Raw genomic sequence first — 20,219 nt, forward strand, 5'->3', positions numbered from 1 at the left:
AAGTTTGCAGATGACACTAAGATTGGTGGCATAGTGGACAGTGGAGAAAGTTATCTCCAATTGCAATGGGATTTTGATCAATTGGGCCAGTGGGCTGACGAATGGCAGATGGAGTTTAATTTAGACAAATGCGAGGAGAGATTGGGTAAACTGGGGTTGTTCTCCCTAGAAAGACGGAGAATGAGGGGAGATCTAATAGAGGTGTACAAGATTATGAAGGGGATAGATAGGGTGAACGGTGGGAAGCTTTTTCCCAAATCAGAAGTGACGTTCACGAGGGGTCACGGGCTCAAGGTGAGAGGGGTGAAGTATAACTCAGATATTAGAGGGATGTTTTTTACACAGAGGGTGGTGGGGGCCTGGAATGCGCTGCCAAGTAGGGTGGTGGAGGCAGGCACGCTGACATCGTTTAAGACTTACCTGGATAGTCACATGAGCAGCCTGGGAATGGAGGGATACAAACGATTGGTCTAGTTGGACCAAGGAGCAGCACAGGCTTGGAGGGCCGAAGGGCCTGTTTCCTGTGCTGTCCTGTTCTTTGTTCTTTGATGCATTTTGGTAGATTGAACCAGGGCATTGGGGAGAGTTACAGAACAAAGAGATCTAGGGGTATATGTTCATAGATCCTTGAAAGTGGAGTCACAGGTGGACAGAGTGGTGAAGAAGGCATTCGGTATGCTTGGTTTCATTGGTCAGAACATTGAATACAGGAGTTGGAATGTCTTGTTGAAGTTGTACAAGACATTGATAAGGCCACACTTGGAATACTGTGTGCAGTTCTGGTCACCCTATTATAGAAAGGATATTATTAAACTAGAAAGAGTGCAGAAAAGATTTACTAGGATGCTACCGGGACTTGATGGATTGAGTTATAAGGAGAGGTTGGATAGACTGGGAAATTTTTCTCTGGAGCATAGGAGGCTGAGGGGTGATCTTATAAAGGTCTATAAAATAATGAGGGGCACAGATCAGCTAGATAGTCAATATCTTTTCCTAAAGGTAAGGGAGTCTAAAACTAGAGGGCATAGGTTTAAGGTGAGAGGGGAGAGATACAAAAGTGTCCAGAGGGGCAATTGTTTCACACAGAGGATGGTGAGTATCTGGAACAAGCTGCCAGAGGTGGGTACAATTTTGTCTTTTAAAAAGCATTTAGATTGTTACATGGGTTCGATGAGTATAGAGGGATATGGGCCAAATGCGGGCAATTGCGATTAGCTTAGGGGTTTTAAAAAAAAAGGGCGACATGGACAAGTTGGGCCGAAGGGCCTGTTTCCATGTTGTAAACCTTTATGACTATGACTCTAATTGGGCCAGTGGGCCGATGAATGGCTAATGGAGTTTAATTTAGATAAATGCAAGGTGATGCATTTTGGTAGATCGAATCGGGGCAGGACTTGCTCTGTTAATGGTAGGGCGTTGGGGAGAGTTATAGAACAAAGAGATCTAGGAGTACACGTTCATAGCATCTTGAAAGTGGAGTCACACGTGGACAAAGTGGTGAAGAAGTCTTTCGGCATGCTTGGTTTCATTGGTCAGAATGTTGAATACAGGAGTTGGGATGTCTTGTTGAAGTTGAACAAGACATTAGTAAGGCTACACTTGGAATACTGTGTACAGTCCTGGTACCCCTATTGTAGAAAAAATATTATTAAACTAGAGAGAGTGCAGAAGAAATTTACTAGGATGTTACCGGGACTTGATGGTTTGATTTATAAGGAGAGGCTGGATAGAGTGGGACTTTTTTCCCTGGAAGGTAGGAGGCTTAAGGGTGATCCTATAGAGCTGTATAAAATAATGAGGGGCATAAATAAGGTAGATAGTCAATATCTTTTCCCAAAGGTAGAGGAGTCTAAAACTGGACGTCATGGGTTTAAGGTGAGAGGGGAGAGATACAAAAGGGTCCAGAGGTGCAAATTTTCCACTCACAGTATGGTGAGAACAAGCTGCCAGAGGCAGTAGTAGAGGAGAGTACAATTTTGTTTTTTTAAAAAGCATTTAGACAGTAACATAGTTAAGATGGGTATAGAGGGATATGGGCCAAATGCTGGCAGTTGAGACTAGATTAGTGATAAAACCTGGGGGCATGGACAAGTTGGGCCAAAGAGCCTGTTTCCATGCTGTAAATCTCTATGATGTGGGGATGCTGGCGTTGGACTGGGGTAAACACAGTAAGAAGTCTCACAACACCAGGTTAAAGTCCAACAGGTTTATTTGGTAGCTAGTGGCTTTTGCTACCAAATAAACCTGTTAGACTTTAACCTGGTGTTGTGAGACTTCTTACTGTGTAAATCTCTATGACCATCCTTTTAGTAAAAATCATGACAAAGACACTTTTCTATGTTCTATGGGTAATTTTTTCACTCAGAGGATAGTGGGTGCGTGGAATCGGCTGCCAGTGGTGGTGGTGGAAGCGGATTCGATTGAGTCTTTTAAGAGACTTTTGGATAGGTTCATGGAGGTTAGTAAGATAGAGGGTTATAGATGAGCCTAGAAGGTAAGGAAATTGTTCGGTGCAACTTGTGGGCCGAAGGGCCTGTTTGTGCTGTAGCTTTTCTATGTTCTATGATTGGAGTAGATCTTCATGATCTTTCTGTTGCATTATATCACATCAATTCCAACCATATCAATATCAGATAATCATTAGGCCCAGCCTTGAAAATTTGATAGTGGGGTCAGTGTTTGTTAAAATAAGCATTTAGCAGAGCAGCAATTCGGTGGAAGTACAATCACATCAAGATTCCCTGTTAGCCAATGCCATGCTGACATTACTGCTTCATTATTGCCTTAACTAACAGTATCATCATCACATGGACTACAACACTTCAACTTGAAGGCTACCCAACATTTTTCAGGGTGTAGCCTACTCCCAAGAACTAAAAAACAATTTTAAAAATGCTTTTAATCTTTTACTAACTCCAATGTCTATGACATCTGACTATTTAAAATTTACAACCACCTGAATTATCCTTGCAAATGACAGCAAGCCAATGCAAGGGAGAGACTCTACATTTGTCCCAGGATTGGTTTGTAAGTTTTTATATTTTGTTATTTATATAAATAGAAGAACGTAACAATCTCTGACCCTATGGTCGGATTTTTAGATGCCAACAGGTTAGGATCCCATATGGACCCAATCTAAAAATCGCAGTCCAGCTGGTCATCTCTGAATCCTGAGGCTTTTTTGGGCAGTCTAGCATTTGGGAAGTGAGTCAATATTTCTGAAACTCCCTTCCTAAAAGCACGGTGGGCGTTTGTATGCTGTTCCTGGCTGGAAGCTGCTGTTAGTTTACAATATGCTGGTTAAGGGTGCACCTTAAACCATGCTCTGTCCGCAGTACGATTACTTGGTGTTTCTGATTGTGGTATTGTCCTGATGTGGCCTCTGTTTTGACTCACTGTCCTGCCAGTCGATGTTCATACTTGAAATGAGCTTACTTCTTGTCATACGCATAAATTCCATGTAGAATCAGTTGGGTGTTATACTCAAACATTTTGTTGAATCTTCTGTTTGGGTAATTCATTAATTGCACGGGCATCTTTCACCTTCTCCTGTTTTTTGATTAATCTCTCATATGCCTGGGAGTATCAACAAGTGATATCTGAGGAGGATTGTCAGCACTTGTCTAACAAATGATGATTCCACAAAAATCCCACAGTACGATGAAGGTTGCCAGTTCGGATTGTCAGTAAATGTTTCTCTCAGGCAGTGCTGCAGATTTATTTGTAACTCTTTGTACTTGATCATTGTTTCATTCCCACACCAGTTCTCCTGCTGCATGTGAAAATGTTGCGGTGTGTATAATCTTCAAAAACAATTCTGCTACCATTCTATGCTCTTCTATTCAACACAAATGATATAGATTGATGTGGAGATATTGGCGTTGGATTGGGGTGGGAACAGCAAGAAGTCTCACAACACCAGATTAAAGTCCAACAGGTTTATTTGGAATCATGAGCTTTCGGAGCGCTGCTCCTTCATCAGGTGAGTCACGAAGATTCATGGTGTTGTGAGACTTCTTACCATGATATAGATTGGTAATACAATAATGTGGGTTCTTAATTTTAAAAACTATATAGATACCGTACAAACTGGGAGGCTGATTAGGCCTTGAGGACAGCTATTGCATTGAGTTCAGAATCATGGGGCTATTGTATTACATTCTGTCTCAAAGTGAGTAATGATTGACAGGAGTTTAAGATATACACCCTTAAAGGTGCATGTAAATCATATCACAAGAGAATTGTTACAGCACAAAAAGAAACTATTTGGTCTCCCAGGTCCATGATAACTCTCTGTAGAGTAATTCAGGGCATTTCATTCACCATAGCATTGAAAGTTTATTTCTCTCAAGTGGCTATCCAATTTTCGTTTTGATCATTGATTGTCTCCACTTTCACCCTTCTTGTCGGCAGTCAGTTCCAGGTCATTCGCACTTGTTGCAGAAAACCGTTCTTCCTTACATCTCTCCGTCTGATTTGCCCAACACCTTAAATGTGTGTCCCCTGCTACTTATGTGTCCCCGAATACTTGTGCAATCAGTCACTAGGGACACTTCCTCTTTCTCTTATTGAAATCTTATCGAGAGAGGAGACCACATTTTAAATCAGTATGCCACATCAAAAAGTTTCCAATACAAAAAAGGGAGAAACACTTCCATCTGTTATCATCCACTCTAGCCTTTCTTTGAGTTTCTGTTGGTGCTTTTTCCTCTCACCGTTCTTATTCCACAATCATTTCTCTTGCTTCTTCTTCCAGTTGCTGGGCTCTAATCTTGTTGCTTTGTCTGTCATGTTTTCCTTGTCACCAACTGTTACCATTATTGTGGTTCTTAGATGAGGTTCTCCTTGGCCAGGTTTGGTAAATACTGGAGTCAAGGCTATTGGCAAACTTTACGTTGAACATTCCACTAACTATTTATAGTACAAGACTTAACACAACACTCTACATTAAGCCTGTTCGCCATGCGATCTTATATCACTGATAATATAGACTATTTACATATCAAGCATAAGCCCTTTATACTCCAGCTGGGATCATCCAGTCCTGCCCACCCATTCAGGGATCTGAAATTCCCACCTGAGGTCAACAGATCTTTTAATCTTCTGTTAAATTATCCATCCCGCCCACGATTACCATGGCGGGTGGGATCAGATAATTTACCCCCACATCTATTTCTGTTAATGTCCATTAAGTTAGGGATGCACTTTGAGGTTATATTTTTAATTACCTTGATGTATGAATGTTTGCTCATTTGTTGGCAGATATTCAATGTAAGTAAAAAGCTGTTCTTGCCAAGGGCAATGAATGCATTACTGAAATTCTATTTTCAGTGATGTTACATGTGTGCCAGAATTCAATATGTTCATCAATATATGCTGATTATTGTGAGAAATGTTTCAGAAACTTTAGTCTGTAAACCCATTGACTGAACAGTCTGAGTGATGAAACATTTTGAAGAAATTGTGGTTGCAAATCACAAGACTACAATAAATCCATGTTTTAGCACTGCTCAGAGTTTTGTTTTTGAGTCATGTCTTTCCACAGTAAAGCCTGGGCTTTTCAGAGGACAAAGGATAAAGATAGGAATCACTGTTAAACCTTTGGAATAGAAGATAGCACTAAAACCCAAACGTGTAACGGTTGATTAATGTCCACTTGTTGTGGACCAGTTATGAAAGCAGAATGAAATCATTAAATGCAGCAAATATGTCCAGAATATTTATTGATTACGTTCTAATCTCCACTGTAGTGCGTGGAATGTAATTAAACAAAGCATGTAGAAACCTTTAAAATATAGACAGTGAGTAACAGGCTGAATTGATAATCTAGATAAAAAGCAATTGGATCATAAAGCAATACAGATTCAAAGGTGCGTCTGATTTGAATAATCATGATTTCAGATTTGTATCAATAGTGTTGAATGTATTCCTCAGTTTGCATGGTCACTTGTCCACACAAACGTGAATTACTTAATTTCCTCTCTCATTAAGGGAAGTTTTATGCCATGGATGAACTTCTAATTCTGAGTACAGACAAACCAGACTGATTTAGTAAATAGTTGCCATCATTAGGTTACAAGTTCAGCAGCACAGTCTCCACAGAACGGAATCTATAGATTCTAAAGAAATTCCTTTTCTCCTTTGTCTTCACTACATTACAGCATCATAATCCACTGAATTCAAAACGTCATATTTATAATATTTAAATAAGGCATTGTTTATCATAGAAATCCTGCAGTGCAGAAGGAGACCACTTGACCTATTGACTCTCTGACAGAGCATCCAACCCAGGTCCTGTCCCCGTAACCTCATGTATTTACCCCACTCATCCCCCTAATCTATACATCTTCAGACACTAAGGGGCAATTTAGCATAGCCAGTCCACCTAACCTCTACATCTTCGGTTCTGTTCTTCAGATTTGGCAGTCATTTTAATCTGAATCTGGAGAATCTGGTTTCCAAGGGCTGGCGAATACTCACAGCTGAGAGAAAGAAACTCCAGGGTACAGCAGTTAAGGACTTTTTAGATCAATCTTCCAACATGACCTTCTAACTTTACCATGATCTTCTCATCAGATCCCTAAATACCTCGAATCTTCCCTCTCTTCTTTCTTCCTCAATTCAATATTCTAAGCATTCGAACCACGTCCTGATCGCTGTCTATCTGACCAGATGCTTGGCAGAAAACTGAGTAAAAAGTGCTTATGAGGTCTTACCATGAATTTATAGGATCGCTGTGTTCCTCACATTTCTGGTAATTCTTTTGGAGAATGAAGGAGCAGCTTTTGGAGCGCTACTCCTTGAAGGAGTAGCGCTCCAAAAGCTCGTGCTACCAAATAAACCTGTTGGACTTTAAACTGGTGTTGTAAGACTTCTTACTGTGCCTACCCCAGTCCAACGCTGGCATCTCCACATCATAAATTAGGCACAGACATTCATCCAAATTAAAGAGGGACTGTCTATATCTGATGCCTGCACTGGATCTGAACCAAGAGCCTTAAGTGACACCACAACATCACATCAGCTCTAGGTATCCTTGTCTTCTTTTTTTTTAACAAAAGTACTGTGCATATTTAATCTGCAGATAACAATTGACCAAAAACTCCAGTACTTCCTAACTCATGTTGTTATTGTTGTAAATATGCTGGATTCCAACAACAATAGTTTAGTACTCTGAGCAGTTATTACATGCTTCCAATCAGCCCACACTCCAGAGAGAACAACCACACGTCCGACATGTGACCCACCAAGTCTCCTCCTCCCCCCTCCCCATGGCCTATTTTGTTGCTTAAATCGACAAAGTCCGTGGGGGGAGGGAGGAGGAGGATAGACTAGTTCACTATGTAGTCCTGGAACCTTTTGTTGAGTCATATGCCCTGAGCATGTGATTATACCATTTGGCTGTGTTGGAGATGCTCTCAGGCTGGTGTCCTCAGGTTGGACAACCTGGGGCATTCCTTTGGTGTACCCAGTAAGTGCAGGACTTGCTGTGTAGGTCTCTGGTGGAGCTTCCATTTCCACTGATGTATGGGGCCTGTATTGTAGGCTGGCTGATAAATACTGTTGCATTTGTTGGTGCAGGTTCTGACACCTGTGATAGATGACACCAGTTTTGTATGTAGTGGACATTGTCTGAGGCTACCACATAACTGTTTGGCTGCAGGCCAAGGATGTGTACCACCGCAAACTTGTTGAAGCTGTGTGTAGTCTGGATCCTGTGCATCTGAGCCAGGTGCAAGGGCAGAGAGTCTATGGGCATTATTTGATTTGATTTGATTTATTATTGTCACATGTATTAACATACAGTGAAAAGTATTGTTTCTTGCGCGCTATACAGACAAAACATACCGTTCATAGAGAAGGAAACGAGAGAGTGCAGAATGTAGTGTTACAGTCATAGCTAGGGTGTAGAGAAAGATCAACTTAATGCAAGGTAAATCCATTCAAAAGTCTGACAGCAGCAGGGAAGAAGCTGTTCTTGAGTCGGTTGGTACGTGACCTCAGACTTTTGTATCTTTTTCCAGAAGGAAAATGGTGGAAGAGAGAATGTCTGGGGTGCGTGGGATCCTTAATAATGCTGGCTGCTTTGCCGAGGCAGCGGGAAGTGTAGACAGAGTCAATGGTTGGGAGACTGGTTTGCGTGATCAGCCAAGCACAGCTCCTTACCACGTTTGTCATGTTTGTAGATGATGCAGATATTGTAACAATGCAGTTTTAGTATCGTGCACTGCAGCCATGCAGCCGCAGAGTGGAGAGGCTTTTTCAGATAGTTATGAATGTCTGATGATCCGTTTCAACAGTTGTAGGACAACCATGTATGAAGTCATGAAATTTCTGACAGATGAAGACAAGAGCAAGAGGTTCCTCTTCATCTGTACAAAACGACTCTCAGTGTCAGTAAGGGCCGTTGAAGCAAAGACTATTGATCTGTCATTCTGGATACAGACTTGCCAAGTCCATGCTGGGAGGCATCTTCTGATATAAGTACATGCATTCGAATGTCAAAGTGCTGTAGCGCCGGTAGGACTGATGGCGCCTGTTTGAATCTGTTGAAGACTGCTGTGTGATGCTCTTGGCAACACCATTCAACATTCTGATGGAGAAGCTAACAAAGAGGTCCAATGACCTCACCATGGCAAAGAATGAAAGTGGAAAGATAATTTGTCATACCGAGGAAGTGCCGTAAAATGTACACTCTCATTTCTGGGGCCTGGTGTTGTAGAGCATGTACCTCTGGACCAAGGTGGATGAGCTGCAGTTTGACACTGTTCCACCCTTACGTTAGGGTCAACTATATGAAACTTGAAACTGCCCTGTGTGCAGTGGAGAGCAGCCACACCTTCCACATGGATGGTTTGTCCACCACAGGCCACAAGTTCACTGGGTGTTAGGGTATGTTGCAGCATAGGGGTCTCATTCCCATAACATTTACCTGGGTATTACGTTGCTCTTTGCTCGCATGTCAATCTTTACTTTTAGTTTTGCATTGCTGCGAACAATGTTCAGAGTGGTGAACATCTCACCCTTTTCAGTGATGGTGTCAACACTCCCACAGTAGAGTTTTGTCAGAGACTCAATGGTTGGCTTGCTCTGGCTGAGCTCCAGTTTGTTTACTTAGTTCACACTCCGAACTATGGAGGGCTGCCTGGCTGCAATGTGGCTGGTTGCCTAGGAAGGCTGTTATGGTTTTGATCTGCAGCATGTTGTAAAATGGTTCCACTTGTGACATTTATTGCAGCGTTTAGCAAATGCCAAACATGCTATTCTGTTCTGAAAGTGATGACAACCACAGTTGGGGCAGGGCATGCCCTGTACCATAAAAACTTTAGTTTCCCACCTTAATGCTTTGCTGTTATTTTCTGACTGCTTGTTCAGCATGTAGATACTGATGGCTGATCGCAATGTTAAATCTTTGTCTTGCAGCAGCTACTTGCAGACAAGATCACTGTGGATTCCATAGACTATGATTCCTGACTAACTTTATTAAGGATACCAAACATTTTTTTCTCTAAAATATCAACACTTAGGTTGCAGTGTACGACAGTATCGATTTGTCAGATCTTTGGTTTGTAGAATTAAACACGTGCCCATTGAGTATTATGTTTTGCACTGGCAAGCAAATGCTTTCAAACTTTTTTAAAGTTATATCTTGGGGTCCGCTTTCCCCCCTTCCACTTGAAAGACAAAAGATTCAAACTTCTTGACAGCCTTGTGGCCCACTAGATTTAGTAAGGTGTATATATTTGTCTGATAACCCAGCACCACAGTATTTTTCAAAATTGGCACAGTTGTCCACAATGTTTTCATCAAATACAAGTAGGCCAATGCGGTGAAATCCTTGCGCCAACTCCTGACACCTGTAAAAGTGCTGGGTTCCAATAACGGACGACCAAGAGTTTATAACAATAATAGTTTATTGAGTTCTCTGAGGTGCTCTTACACTCTACCCACACTCTGGGGAGAACTCTCGTGCTTCTGTCACGTGACCCTTTAAGTAGTTGCATCATCATGTCGCCACATGACCACTTAGTCTACAATAGTGATTCAAATGAGACAGTTAATATAGAACCATGCAGAGAGTGTTGATATTTATAACATTTCTTCAACATTATTACATATTATGCAGAGAATTGTTAAAGGCAGTTACATACTCTGAACCATGTCAGTCTAATATTGTGCTTGGCAGGAATCTTAAAGCCACAGGGGAGTTGTATTTTACTGTTCAGCATTCCCTCAATTACGATCGGTGATTCAACTACATCTTCCTGTGAAATAACTGAGGGAAAATCCACAATTAATAAGTGTGCAGAAATGACTTTAAAACAAATATGTGTCTGTGGTGAGAATGCACATTTGCTCAGGTATGAAACATTCAGCCAAAAATCTGAAAGATAGGATAGTCCCCAGATACTATAGTCACTGATGAGCCCGTGTATTACATAAGATGGGGTCTTAAGCTGCAATTTCTTCATGTTTAGTGGAAGACCCCCACCTTGGTAAAGAAGGTCAGGCTCATGCTAGGAGTTAACCCAAGGAGCAATGGAAATCAATTAAATTGCTGCTATTGCTCATCAAAGTGGCTGCATGGCATTTTGGTACGTTAAAAATATCAGGTGCATTGAAACACAATATTTTAAAAGCAACATTGCACCCCATCACCCGATTATTTTTGTCATGTAGGTTCACTGCAAACCAGAAAACGTATTCACAAAAATATCGCAGAGTGAGAAAGATTTAACTGTCAAGGTAACCTTAAAATTCAAATTACGGATAATCACTTAACAAATTCATATGATTTTCCACTGATCTCCAATTTGAGAGATGGTAACACATGTACACAGAAATGTCAGTCCATCACATTACATGATTTCTAGAACATAGACTGGCAATTTCTAATTTTGTATTCCTTGTTTAAAAGCATCATGTCAAGCATCATGGGCAAGATTTTAATTCATGTGAAACTCATTTACATGCACAAAGAACAAAGAACAATACAGCACAGGAACAAGCCCTTCGGCCCTCCAAGCCCACGCAGCTCCCTGGTCCAAACTAGACCATTCTTTTGTATCCCTCCATTCCCACTCCATTCATGTGGCTATCTAGATAAGTCTTAATGTTCCCAGTGTGTCCGCCTCCACCACCTTGCCCGGCAGCACATTCCAGGCCCCCACCACCCTCTGTGTAAAATACATCCTTCTGAAATCCGTGTTAAACCTCCTCCCCCCTCACCTTGAACCCATGGCCTCTCGTGAACGCCACCACCGATCTGGGAAAAAGCTTCCCACCATTCAGCCTATCTATGCCTTTCATAATTTTATACACCCCTATTAGGTCACCCCTCATCCTCCGTCTTTCCAGTGAGAACAACCCCAGTTTACCCAATCTCTCCTCATAACTAAGCCCTTCCATACCAGGCAACATCCAGGTAAACCTCCTCTGCACTCTCTCTAAAGCCTCCACGTCCTTCTGGTAGTGTGGCGACCAGAACTGGGAGCAGTATTCCAAATGCGGCTGAACCAACGTTCTATACAACTGCAACATCAGACCCCAAATTTATACTCTATGCCCCGTCCAATAAAGGCAAGTATGCCATATGCCTTCTTCACTAACTTTTCCACCTGTGACGTCACCTTCAAGGATCTGTGGACTTGCACACCCAGGTCCCTCTGCATATCTACACCCTTTATGGTTCTGCCATTTATCGTATAGCTCCCCCCTACGTTAGTTCTACCAAGATGCATCACTTCGCATTTATCTGGATTGAACTCCTTCTGCCATTTCTTTGTCCAAATTTCCAGCCTATCTATATCCTTCTGTAGCCTCTGACAATGTTCCTCACTATCTGCAAGTCCAGCCATTTTCGCAAACTTACTGATCACCCCAGTTACACCTTCTTCCAGATCGTTTATATAAATCACAAACAGCAGAGGTCCCAATACAGAGCCCTGCGGAACACCACTAGTCACAGGCCTCCAGCCGGAAAAAGACCCTTCCACGACCACCCTCTGTCTTCTGTGACCAAGCCAGTTCTCCACCCATCTACCCATCTCCCCCTTTATCACATGAGATCCAACCTTTTGCACCAACCTACCATGAGGGACTTTGTCAAACGCTTTACTAAAGTCCATATAGACAACATCCACAGCCCTTCCCTCGTCAACCAATCTAGTCACTTCTTCAAAAAACTCCACCAGGTTAGTGAGGCATGACCTCCCTCTCACAAAACCATGCTGACTATCGTTAATGAGTTTATTCCTTTCTAAATGTGCATACATCCTATCTCTAAGAATCCTCTCCAACAACTTCCCGACCACGGACGTCAAGCTCACTGACCCATAATTTCCCGGGTTATCCTTCCTCCCCTTCTTAAATAACGGGACCACATTAGCTATCCTCCAATCCTCTGGGACCTCACCTGTGTCCAGTGACGAGACAAAGATTTGTGTCAGAGGCCCAGCGATTTCATCTCTCGTCTCCCTGAGCAGCCTTGGATAGATTCCATCAGACCCTGGGGATTTGTCAGTCTTTATATTCCCTAAAAAACCTAACACTTCCTCCCTTGTAATGGAGATTTTCGCTAACGGGTCAACACTCCCCTCCGAGACACTCCCAGTCAACACATCCCTCTCCTTTATGAATACCGACGCAAAGTATTCATTTAGGATCTCCCCTACTTCTTTAGGCTCTAAGCATAATTCCCACTTTTGTCCCTGAGAGGTCCGATTTTTTCCCTGACAACCCTTTTGTTCCTAACGTATGAATAAAATGCCTTGGGATTCTCCTTAATCCTGTCTGCCAAGGAAATTTTGTGACCCTTTTTGCCCTTCTAATTCCTCGTTTGAGTTCTTTCCTGCTTTCTTTGTACTCCTCCAGCGCTCCCTCCGTTTTTAGCTACCTGGACCTAACGTACACCTCTCTTTTCTTTTTGACCAGTCCCTCAATTTCACTGGTTATCCACAGTTCTCGAATCCTACCCTTCCTATCCTTCTTTTTTACAGGCACATGCCTATCCTGCAGCCCTAACAACTGTTCTTTAAAAGACTCCCACATGCCAGATGTGGATTTACCCTCAAACAGCCTCTCCCAATCAAGAGCTGCCAATTTCTGCCTAATCCCACTAAAGTTAGCCTTCCCCCAATCCAACACCTTACCCTTGGGACACCACTCATCCTTTTCCATCACTATCCTAAAGCTAACAGAATTGTGGTCACTATTTGCCACATGTTCTCCTACCGAAACTTTGAAGACCTGACCGGGCTCATTCCCCAGTACTAGGTCCAGTATAGCCCCCTCTCTCGTCGGGCTATCTACATATTGTTCCAAAGAACCTTCCTGTATGCATTTTACAAATTCCTCCCCATTCAGACTTCCAGCCCTACGCGATTTCCAGTCTATACCAGGGAAATTGAAGTCTCCCACAACAACAACCCTATTTTTCATGCACCTATCCAGTATCTCCTGACTTATCCGTTCTTCCACTTCCCTTGGGCTGTTGGGTGGCCTGTAGTACACCCCCAACATAGTGACTGCGCCCTTCCTGTTTCTGAGCTCCACCCACAGTGACTCGTTACACGACCCCTCTGAATTGTCCTCCCTCTGCACCGCTGTAATATGCTCTCGAACTAATACTGCTACTCCCCCACCTCTTTTGGCCCCTCCTCTGTCTCGCCTAAAACACTTGTACCCTGGAATATTCAGTTGCCAGTCCTGTCCCTCTTTCAACCAAGTCTCACCGCAACCACATCCAAATTCCTCGTAAGCATTAAGGCCCTTCGTTCATCTGTCTTACCTGCTACGCCCCTTGCATTGAAGTAGATGCACTCCAAACCCAGTGAGGTCATCCTCCCCCAGAGTGAGGGTAAGGGAGTGTGTTTCTGCATTTGATTTATTTATTTATTTTTCAGTTCAATTTGTGTTAAAAATCGGAGGGTTTTTTTTCCAAAACCGGAAGTAGGCCCAGGAGAAGCCTGGGAAGCTTTTTGGAGGGTTTAAAAGCAAGCCGCACTTTTGAGCGGGCTGCGTCGGGAGTGGGCAGTGGAATGAGCAGGGAGCAGAGTGTGAGCTGTAAGGGCTTTGGCTCAAAGGGCTTTGGGGGAAAGGGCGAAGCGAGGTAGGTTTTTTTTTCTTTTCCATTCCTATAAAGGAAAAGGGTAGCTATGAGTAATAGGCCAGTTTGTTGCTTTCGGTGTGGGATGTGGGAGTTCCTGGAAACCTAGCCGCCCGGAGGTTCACATTTGCGCCAGGTGCGTGGAACTGCAGCTCCTGAGGGATCGCGTCAGGGAACTGGAACAGCGGCTTGATGACCTTAGTCTAGTCAGGGAGAATGAGAGACAAATAGACATGAGTTATAGGCAAGTAGTTACACCGCGACCTCAGGGCGAAGACACGTGGGTCACAGTTAGGAGGAGTAAATGTCATAAGGGTAACGTACCAGAGAGTATTCCAGTGGCTGCCTCTCATAATAGGAAGGGCTCGGCGACAGGTGTGAGAGGGGAGGGGAGTGAGCAATTAGTGGTGGGGTCACCTGTGGTTGTCCCCCTCCAAAACAAGTATATTGTTTTGGATAGTGTGGAGGAGGATAGAAAGAATCATAGAAAGAATCATAGAAACCCTACAGCACAGAAAGAGGCCATTCGGCCCATCGAGTCTGCACCGAACACAATCCCACCCAGGCCCTACCCCCATATCCCTACATATTTACCCACTAATCCCTCTAACCTACGGACACTAAAGGGCAATTTTAGCATAGCCAATCAACCTAACCCGCACATCTTTGGACTGTGGGAGGAAACCGGAGCACCCGGAGGAAACCCATGCAGACACGAGGAGAATGTGCAAACTCCACACAGACAGTGACCCAAGCCGGGAATCGAACCCAGGTCCCTGGAGCTGTGAAGCAGCAGTGCTAACCACTGTGCTACCGTGCCACCCCTCAGAGGCATAAGATGCATCTTGGTAGAACTAACGTAGGGGGGAGCTATACGATAAATGGCAGAACCATAAAGGGTGTAGATACGCAGAGGGACCTGGGTGTGCAAGTCCACAGATCCTTGAAGGTGACGTCACAGGTGGAAAAGGTAGTGAAGAAGGCATATGTCATACTTGCCTTTATAGGACGGGGCATAGAGTATAAAATTTGGGGTCTGATGTTGCAGTTGTATAGAACGTTGGTTCGGCCGCATTTGGAATACTGCGCCCAGTTCTGGTCGCCACACTACCAGAAGGACGTGGAGGCTTTAGAGAGAGTGCAGAGGAGGTTTACCAGGATGTTGCCTGGTATGGAAGGGCTTAGTTATGAGGAGAGATTGGGTAAACTGGGGTTGTTCTCACTGGAAAGACGGAGGATGAGGGGTGACCTAATAGGAGTGTATAAAATTATGAAAGGCATAGATAGGGTAAACGGTGGGAAGCTTTTTCCCAGATCGGTGGTGACGTTCACGAGGGGTCATACCAGAATACCAGATTGTCCCAGTAAATAGGAAGGAGACTGTGATTCTAGCCCAGACATTCAGAACAAATATTAAATCAGGCATATATGCAACTCTCTGTCAGAGACCGCAACAGAACTTGTTTTGATCACTGCTCAAGTTTGTGTGTTAAAACAGGGGCCTGAAATAATGAGGCATGAGGGCCGGAAGACAGGAGGAGCAATAGTGAAAGGTGATTCAATAGTTAGAGGAACAAGCAGGTGTCTCTGTGGCCACAGACTTGAATCCAAGATGGTGTGTTGTCTCCCTGGTGACAGAGTCACTGAACAGCTGCAGAGCACCCTGAGGGGAAGAGTGAACAGCCAGCAAGCATGCTCCACATTGGTACAAATAACAAAGCTAAGAAGATAGATGTGGTACTGCAGTAGTATAATCAGGCAAAGTCAACATGGATTTACAAAGAGGAAATCATGCTTGACAAATCTATTGGAATTCTTTGAGATGTAACTAGTAGAGTTGACCAAGGAGGACTGGTGGATGTGATTTATTTAGACTTTCAGAAGGCTTTTGACAAGGTCTCACGTAGCAGACTACTATGCAAAGTTAAAGCGCATGGGATTGTGGGTAGTGTCTTGAGATGGATCAAAAGCTGGCTAGCAGACAGGAAGCAAAGAGTTGTCGTTAATGGTTATTCTTCCAATTGGCAGGCAGTTATCTAATGGGGTACCGCAGGGATCTGTGCTAGGACCCCAACTATTCACATTATATATTCGTGATTTGGAAGAGGAAACTAAATGTATTATCTCCAGATTTGCAGATAATACAAAGCTGGGTGGGAGGGTGAGCTGTGAGGAGGATGCAGAGATGCTTTAGCGTGATTTGACAGGCTGAGTGAGTGGGCACATGCATGGTAGATGCAGTATAATGTGGATAAATATGAAGTTTTCCATTTTGGTAGCAAAATATAGGAAGACAGATTATTATTTGAATGGGTGTAAATTGAGAGAGATGAATACTCAGCGTGACCTTGGTCTCCTTGTGTATCAGTCACTGAAAGTAAACGTGCAAGTACAGCAGTAAAGATGGCAAATGGTGTGTTGGCCTTCATAGTGAGATGATTTGAGTATAAGGATAGGGACGTTTTGCTGCAATTGTACAGAGCATTGGTAAGGCCATGCCTTGAGTATTATGTGCAGTTTTGGTGTCCTTAGAAATCATAGAAACCCTACAGTGCAGAAGGAGGCCATTCGGCCCATTGAGTCTGCACCGACCACAATCCCACCCAGGCCCTACCCGCACATATTTACCCGCTAATCCCTCTAACCTACGCATCCCAGGACTCTAAGGGGCAATTTTTAACCTGGCTAATCAACCTAACCCGCACATCTTTGGACTGTGGGAGGAAACCGGAGCACCCGGAGGAAACCCACGCAGACACGAGGAGAATGTGCAAACTCATGTCTGCGTGGGTTTCCTCCTTATCTGAGGAACGATGTCCTTGCAATAGAGAGAGTGCAGCGAAGGTTTACCAGACTGATTCCTGGGCTGACAGGTCTGTCATCTGATGAGAGACTAAGTCAGTTAGGATTATATTCATTGGAGTTTAGAAGAGTGAGAGGGGATCCTATAGAAACTTTAAAAATTCTAACAGGGTGACACAGAGTAGATTCAGAAATATTGTTTCCGATGGTGGGGGAGTCTAGAACCAGGGGTCATAGTTTGGGGATATGGGGTAAATCTTTTAGGACTGACATGTGGAGAAATATCTTCATCCAGAGAGTGGTAAATCTATGGAATTCACTATCACAGAAAGTAGTTAAGGCCAAAATATTGTGTGATTTCAAAAAGAAATTACATATAACTCTTGGAGCTAAAGGGATCAAGGGGTATGGGAGGAAGGTGGGATCAGGATATTAATTTTGATGATCATTTGATGATGAAAATGAATGGCGGAGCAGGCTCGAAGGGCTGCATGGCCTACTCCTGCTTCTATTTTCTGTGTTTTTATGTGCACACAATACTGAGAGAGATAGATAGCACTAGAAAAGGGACCAGTGAATTATTCGGTGGGGCCAGAGTAAGGGAGGAAGTAATAAAAGATATTGCAGCTATATCAGACCTGGCTCAAAGAAGAGTAGGACTGGAAATAAATATTCTGGGATACAAGGTGTTTAGGAAAGAAGACGATACTGCTCAGGTTAAAGAGAATGTAATTAATATACTAGAGGCATTTGAAATTGATAAAAAAGGAAGTATTACATAGGCTGCCTATCCATAAGCACAAGAACCATTTGTTTTCCTTCATTCATGGGATGTGGGCACCACTGGCTGAAACAACATTTATCATCCATCCTTAATTATCCTTGAACTGAGTGGCTTCTAGCTGAGGAAATCAATTCACTCCACATTACTTATATTGGACGATTGTGCGCTGAGTAATAATAATTTTATAAATGGTACCTTACCTTCTTCGACAACAGTGAGAACGATCGACACTTTTAGGCTCCCAGTTGGAAAAGTGACAAATGAACAGGTGTATGTTCCAGAAGCAGACACTTGGACATTCGTGAAATTAATGTTTCCTGTTCCATTGGTTGGTATCTTGGATTCAAACTCAACAGACTCCATATAGCTATAGGTACCAAATCGATGATTACAAACTAAAATGGTATGTGAGTTATTATTAGTTTCTTTACTCCATTGAATCTGCACAATTGAAGTATTTTGTGTGCCATGCAGGATGCATTTTAAAGTGATATTCTCACCAGGCGATGTAGTAACAGTTCGATCATTCTCAATGTGGAGTCCTTGTAGAGCTGAAAAAAATCAAAAAGATATATTAAATAGGTACACAATTATAGAAGCTTAAATAGCTAGGTTTGCCAGTGAAGAGGTTTCTTTTAAATTAGATTGAAACCTCAAACTGTTGCATAAAAATTCAAGCATCTAACACAGTTGGTTTGTAATTTATAATGACTCAGGAAGCCCAAATGGAAAGGAACATAGTTCAAAGTAAAACCACTACCATGGTGTACACACACTAGTCCCTGCCTGGGATTACCATTCAGCAGGCCCAGTCCTGGGCCTGTCTTATAAAAGGCTCAGGTAATGAATTCCAGCTGGACTTCCAGTGCCTGTTACCCATGGAACTCATACTCGATGAGCCCCACGGGGAGATCAAGCAACGATTCCCCATGGACCTCATGAGGATTATCATAAAATTATACTGAAAAAAGACTCAAGCCTTGATCTTACGACCTCGCCCTGCCCTTCATTCAGCATGGTGAGATGGTAAGATTGCGTGCAAAGCCAAAAAATTGGAAACATGCTCGATTTCACACCAGTTCTGAACAACTTTTTCCCAAAATGGGTGAGATGCGTTTTAGTATGCATCTGAATGGACTTCAATATCATTAGAAAATCCACTGAACATTGCCCCCCTTATCTTGAACTTGTGCCCCTTTGTAATTGTCATTTCTGCCCTGGGAAAAAGCTTCCAACTGTCCACCCTATTTATATCTCATAATTTTATAAACTTCTATCAGGTCGCCCCTCAACCTCCGTCTTTCCAGGGAGAAGAATCCTAGTTTATTCAATCTCTCCTCTTGCTAATACCTTCCATACCAGGCAACATCCTAGTAAACCTTTTCTGCACTCCCTCCAAAGCCTCCACATCCTTCTGGTAGTGTGGTGACCAGAACTGGACACAGTATTCCAAATGTGGCCTAACCAACGTTTTATACAACTGTAACATAGTTTGCCAACTTTTATACTCGATGCCCTGTCTGATGAAGGCAAGCATGCCATATGATTTCTTCACCACCTTTTCCACCTGGGCTGCCACTTTTATGGATCTGTGGACCTGTGCTCCCAGATCTCTATGTGTGTGTCTATGCTCCTGATTGTTCTGCCATTTATTTTATAGCTCCCACCTGAACTGGATCTAACAAAATACATCACCTCTCATTTGTCCGGATTAAATTCCATCTGCCATTTCTCTGCTCAATTTTCCAGACTATCTATATCCTGCTGTATTCTCTGACAATCTTCATCACTATCCGCAATTCGCCAATCTTAGTATCATCCGCAAACGTGCAAACGTGCTTATCAGACCTTATCAGACGTTTTCTTCCAAGTCATTTATATATATATTACAAACAGCAGAGGTCCCAGCACTGATCCCTGTAGAACACCACTAGTTACAGACCTCCATTCAGAAAAACACCCTTCCACCGCTACCCTGTCTTCTATGGCCAAGCCAGTTCTGAATCCATTTAGGCAGTTCACCCCTGATCCCATGAGATTTAATCTTTTGCATGAGCCTGCCATGAGGGACTTTGTTGAATGTCTTACTAAAGTCCATGTAGACAACATCCACAGCCCTTCCCTCATCAAGCATTTTTGTCACCTCTTCAAAAAAATTAAATTAGTGAGACATGACCTCCCATGTACAAAACCATGCTGTCTGTTGCTAACAAGACCATTCAATTCCAAATGTGTATAGATTTTATTTCTAGGAACCTTCTCCAACAGTTTCACTATCAGTGACATCAAGCTCACTGGCTTGTAATTACCCAGGTTATCCTTGCACCCTTCTTAAATAATGGGACAACACTGGCTATCCTCCAATTCTCTGGTACCTCACCAGTGGCCAACAAAGAAACAAAGATTTCTGTTGGAGGCCCAGCAATTTCATCTCTTGTTTCCCTCAGTAATCTGGGATAGATGCCATCTGGCCCCTGGGGATTTGTTTACCTGAATGATGACTTGTTCTAAAGAGGTTACACACCT

The 20,219-nt window shown here is 43.0% G+C and overlaps 1 protein-coding gene across 2 annotated transcripts in view; it reads right to left on the reverse strand.

Annotated features, from left to right (window-relative positions):
- LOC144499557 (T-cell surface protein tactile-like) overlaps nt 1–20,219 on the reverse strand; it is a 186,250-nt gene that overhangs the window by 89,272 nt on the left and 76,759 nt on the right. For both annotated transcript variants that reach the window (XM_078221661.1, XM_078221660.1), the window contains exons 2-3: nt 17,894–18,244; nt 10,152–10,276 (exon numbers count right to left, since the gene is read on the reverse strand). In XM_078221661.1, the coding sequence (XP_078077787.1) occupies nt 10,152–10,276; nt 17,894–18,244 (476 nt within the window). The remainder of the gene's footprint in view (nt 1–10,151; nt 10,277–17,893; nt 18,245–20,219) is intronic.

The sequence above is a fragment of the Mustelus asterias genome, chromosome 10 (genome assembly GCF_964213995.1).
Source record: "Mustelus asterias chromosome 10, sMusAst1.hap1.1, whole genome shotgun sequence".
Classification (NCBI taxonomy): domain Eukaryota; kingdom Metazoa; phylum Chordata; class Chondrichthyes; order Carcharhiniformes; family Triakidae; genus Mustelus; species Mustelus asterias.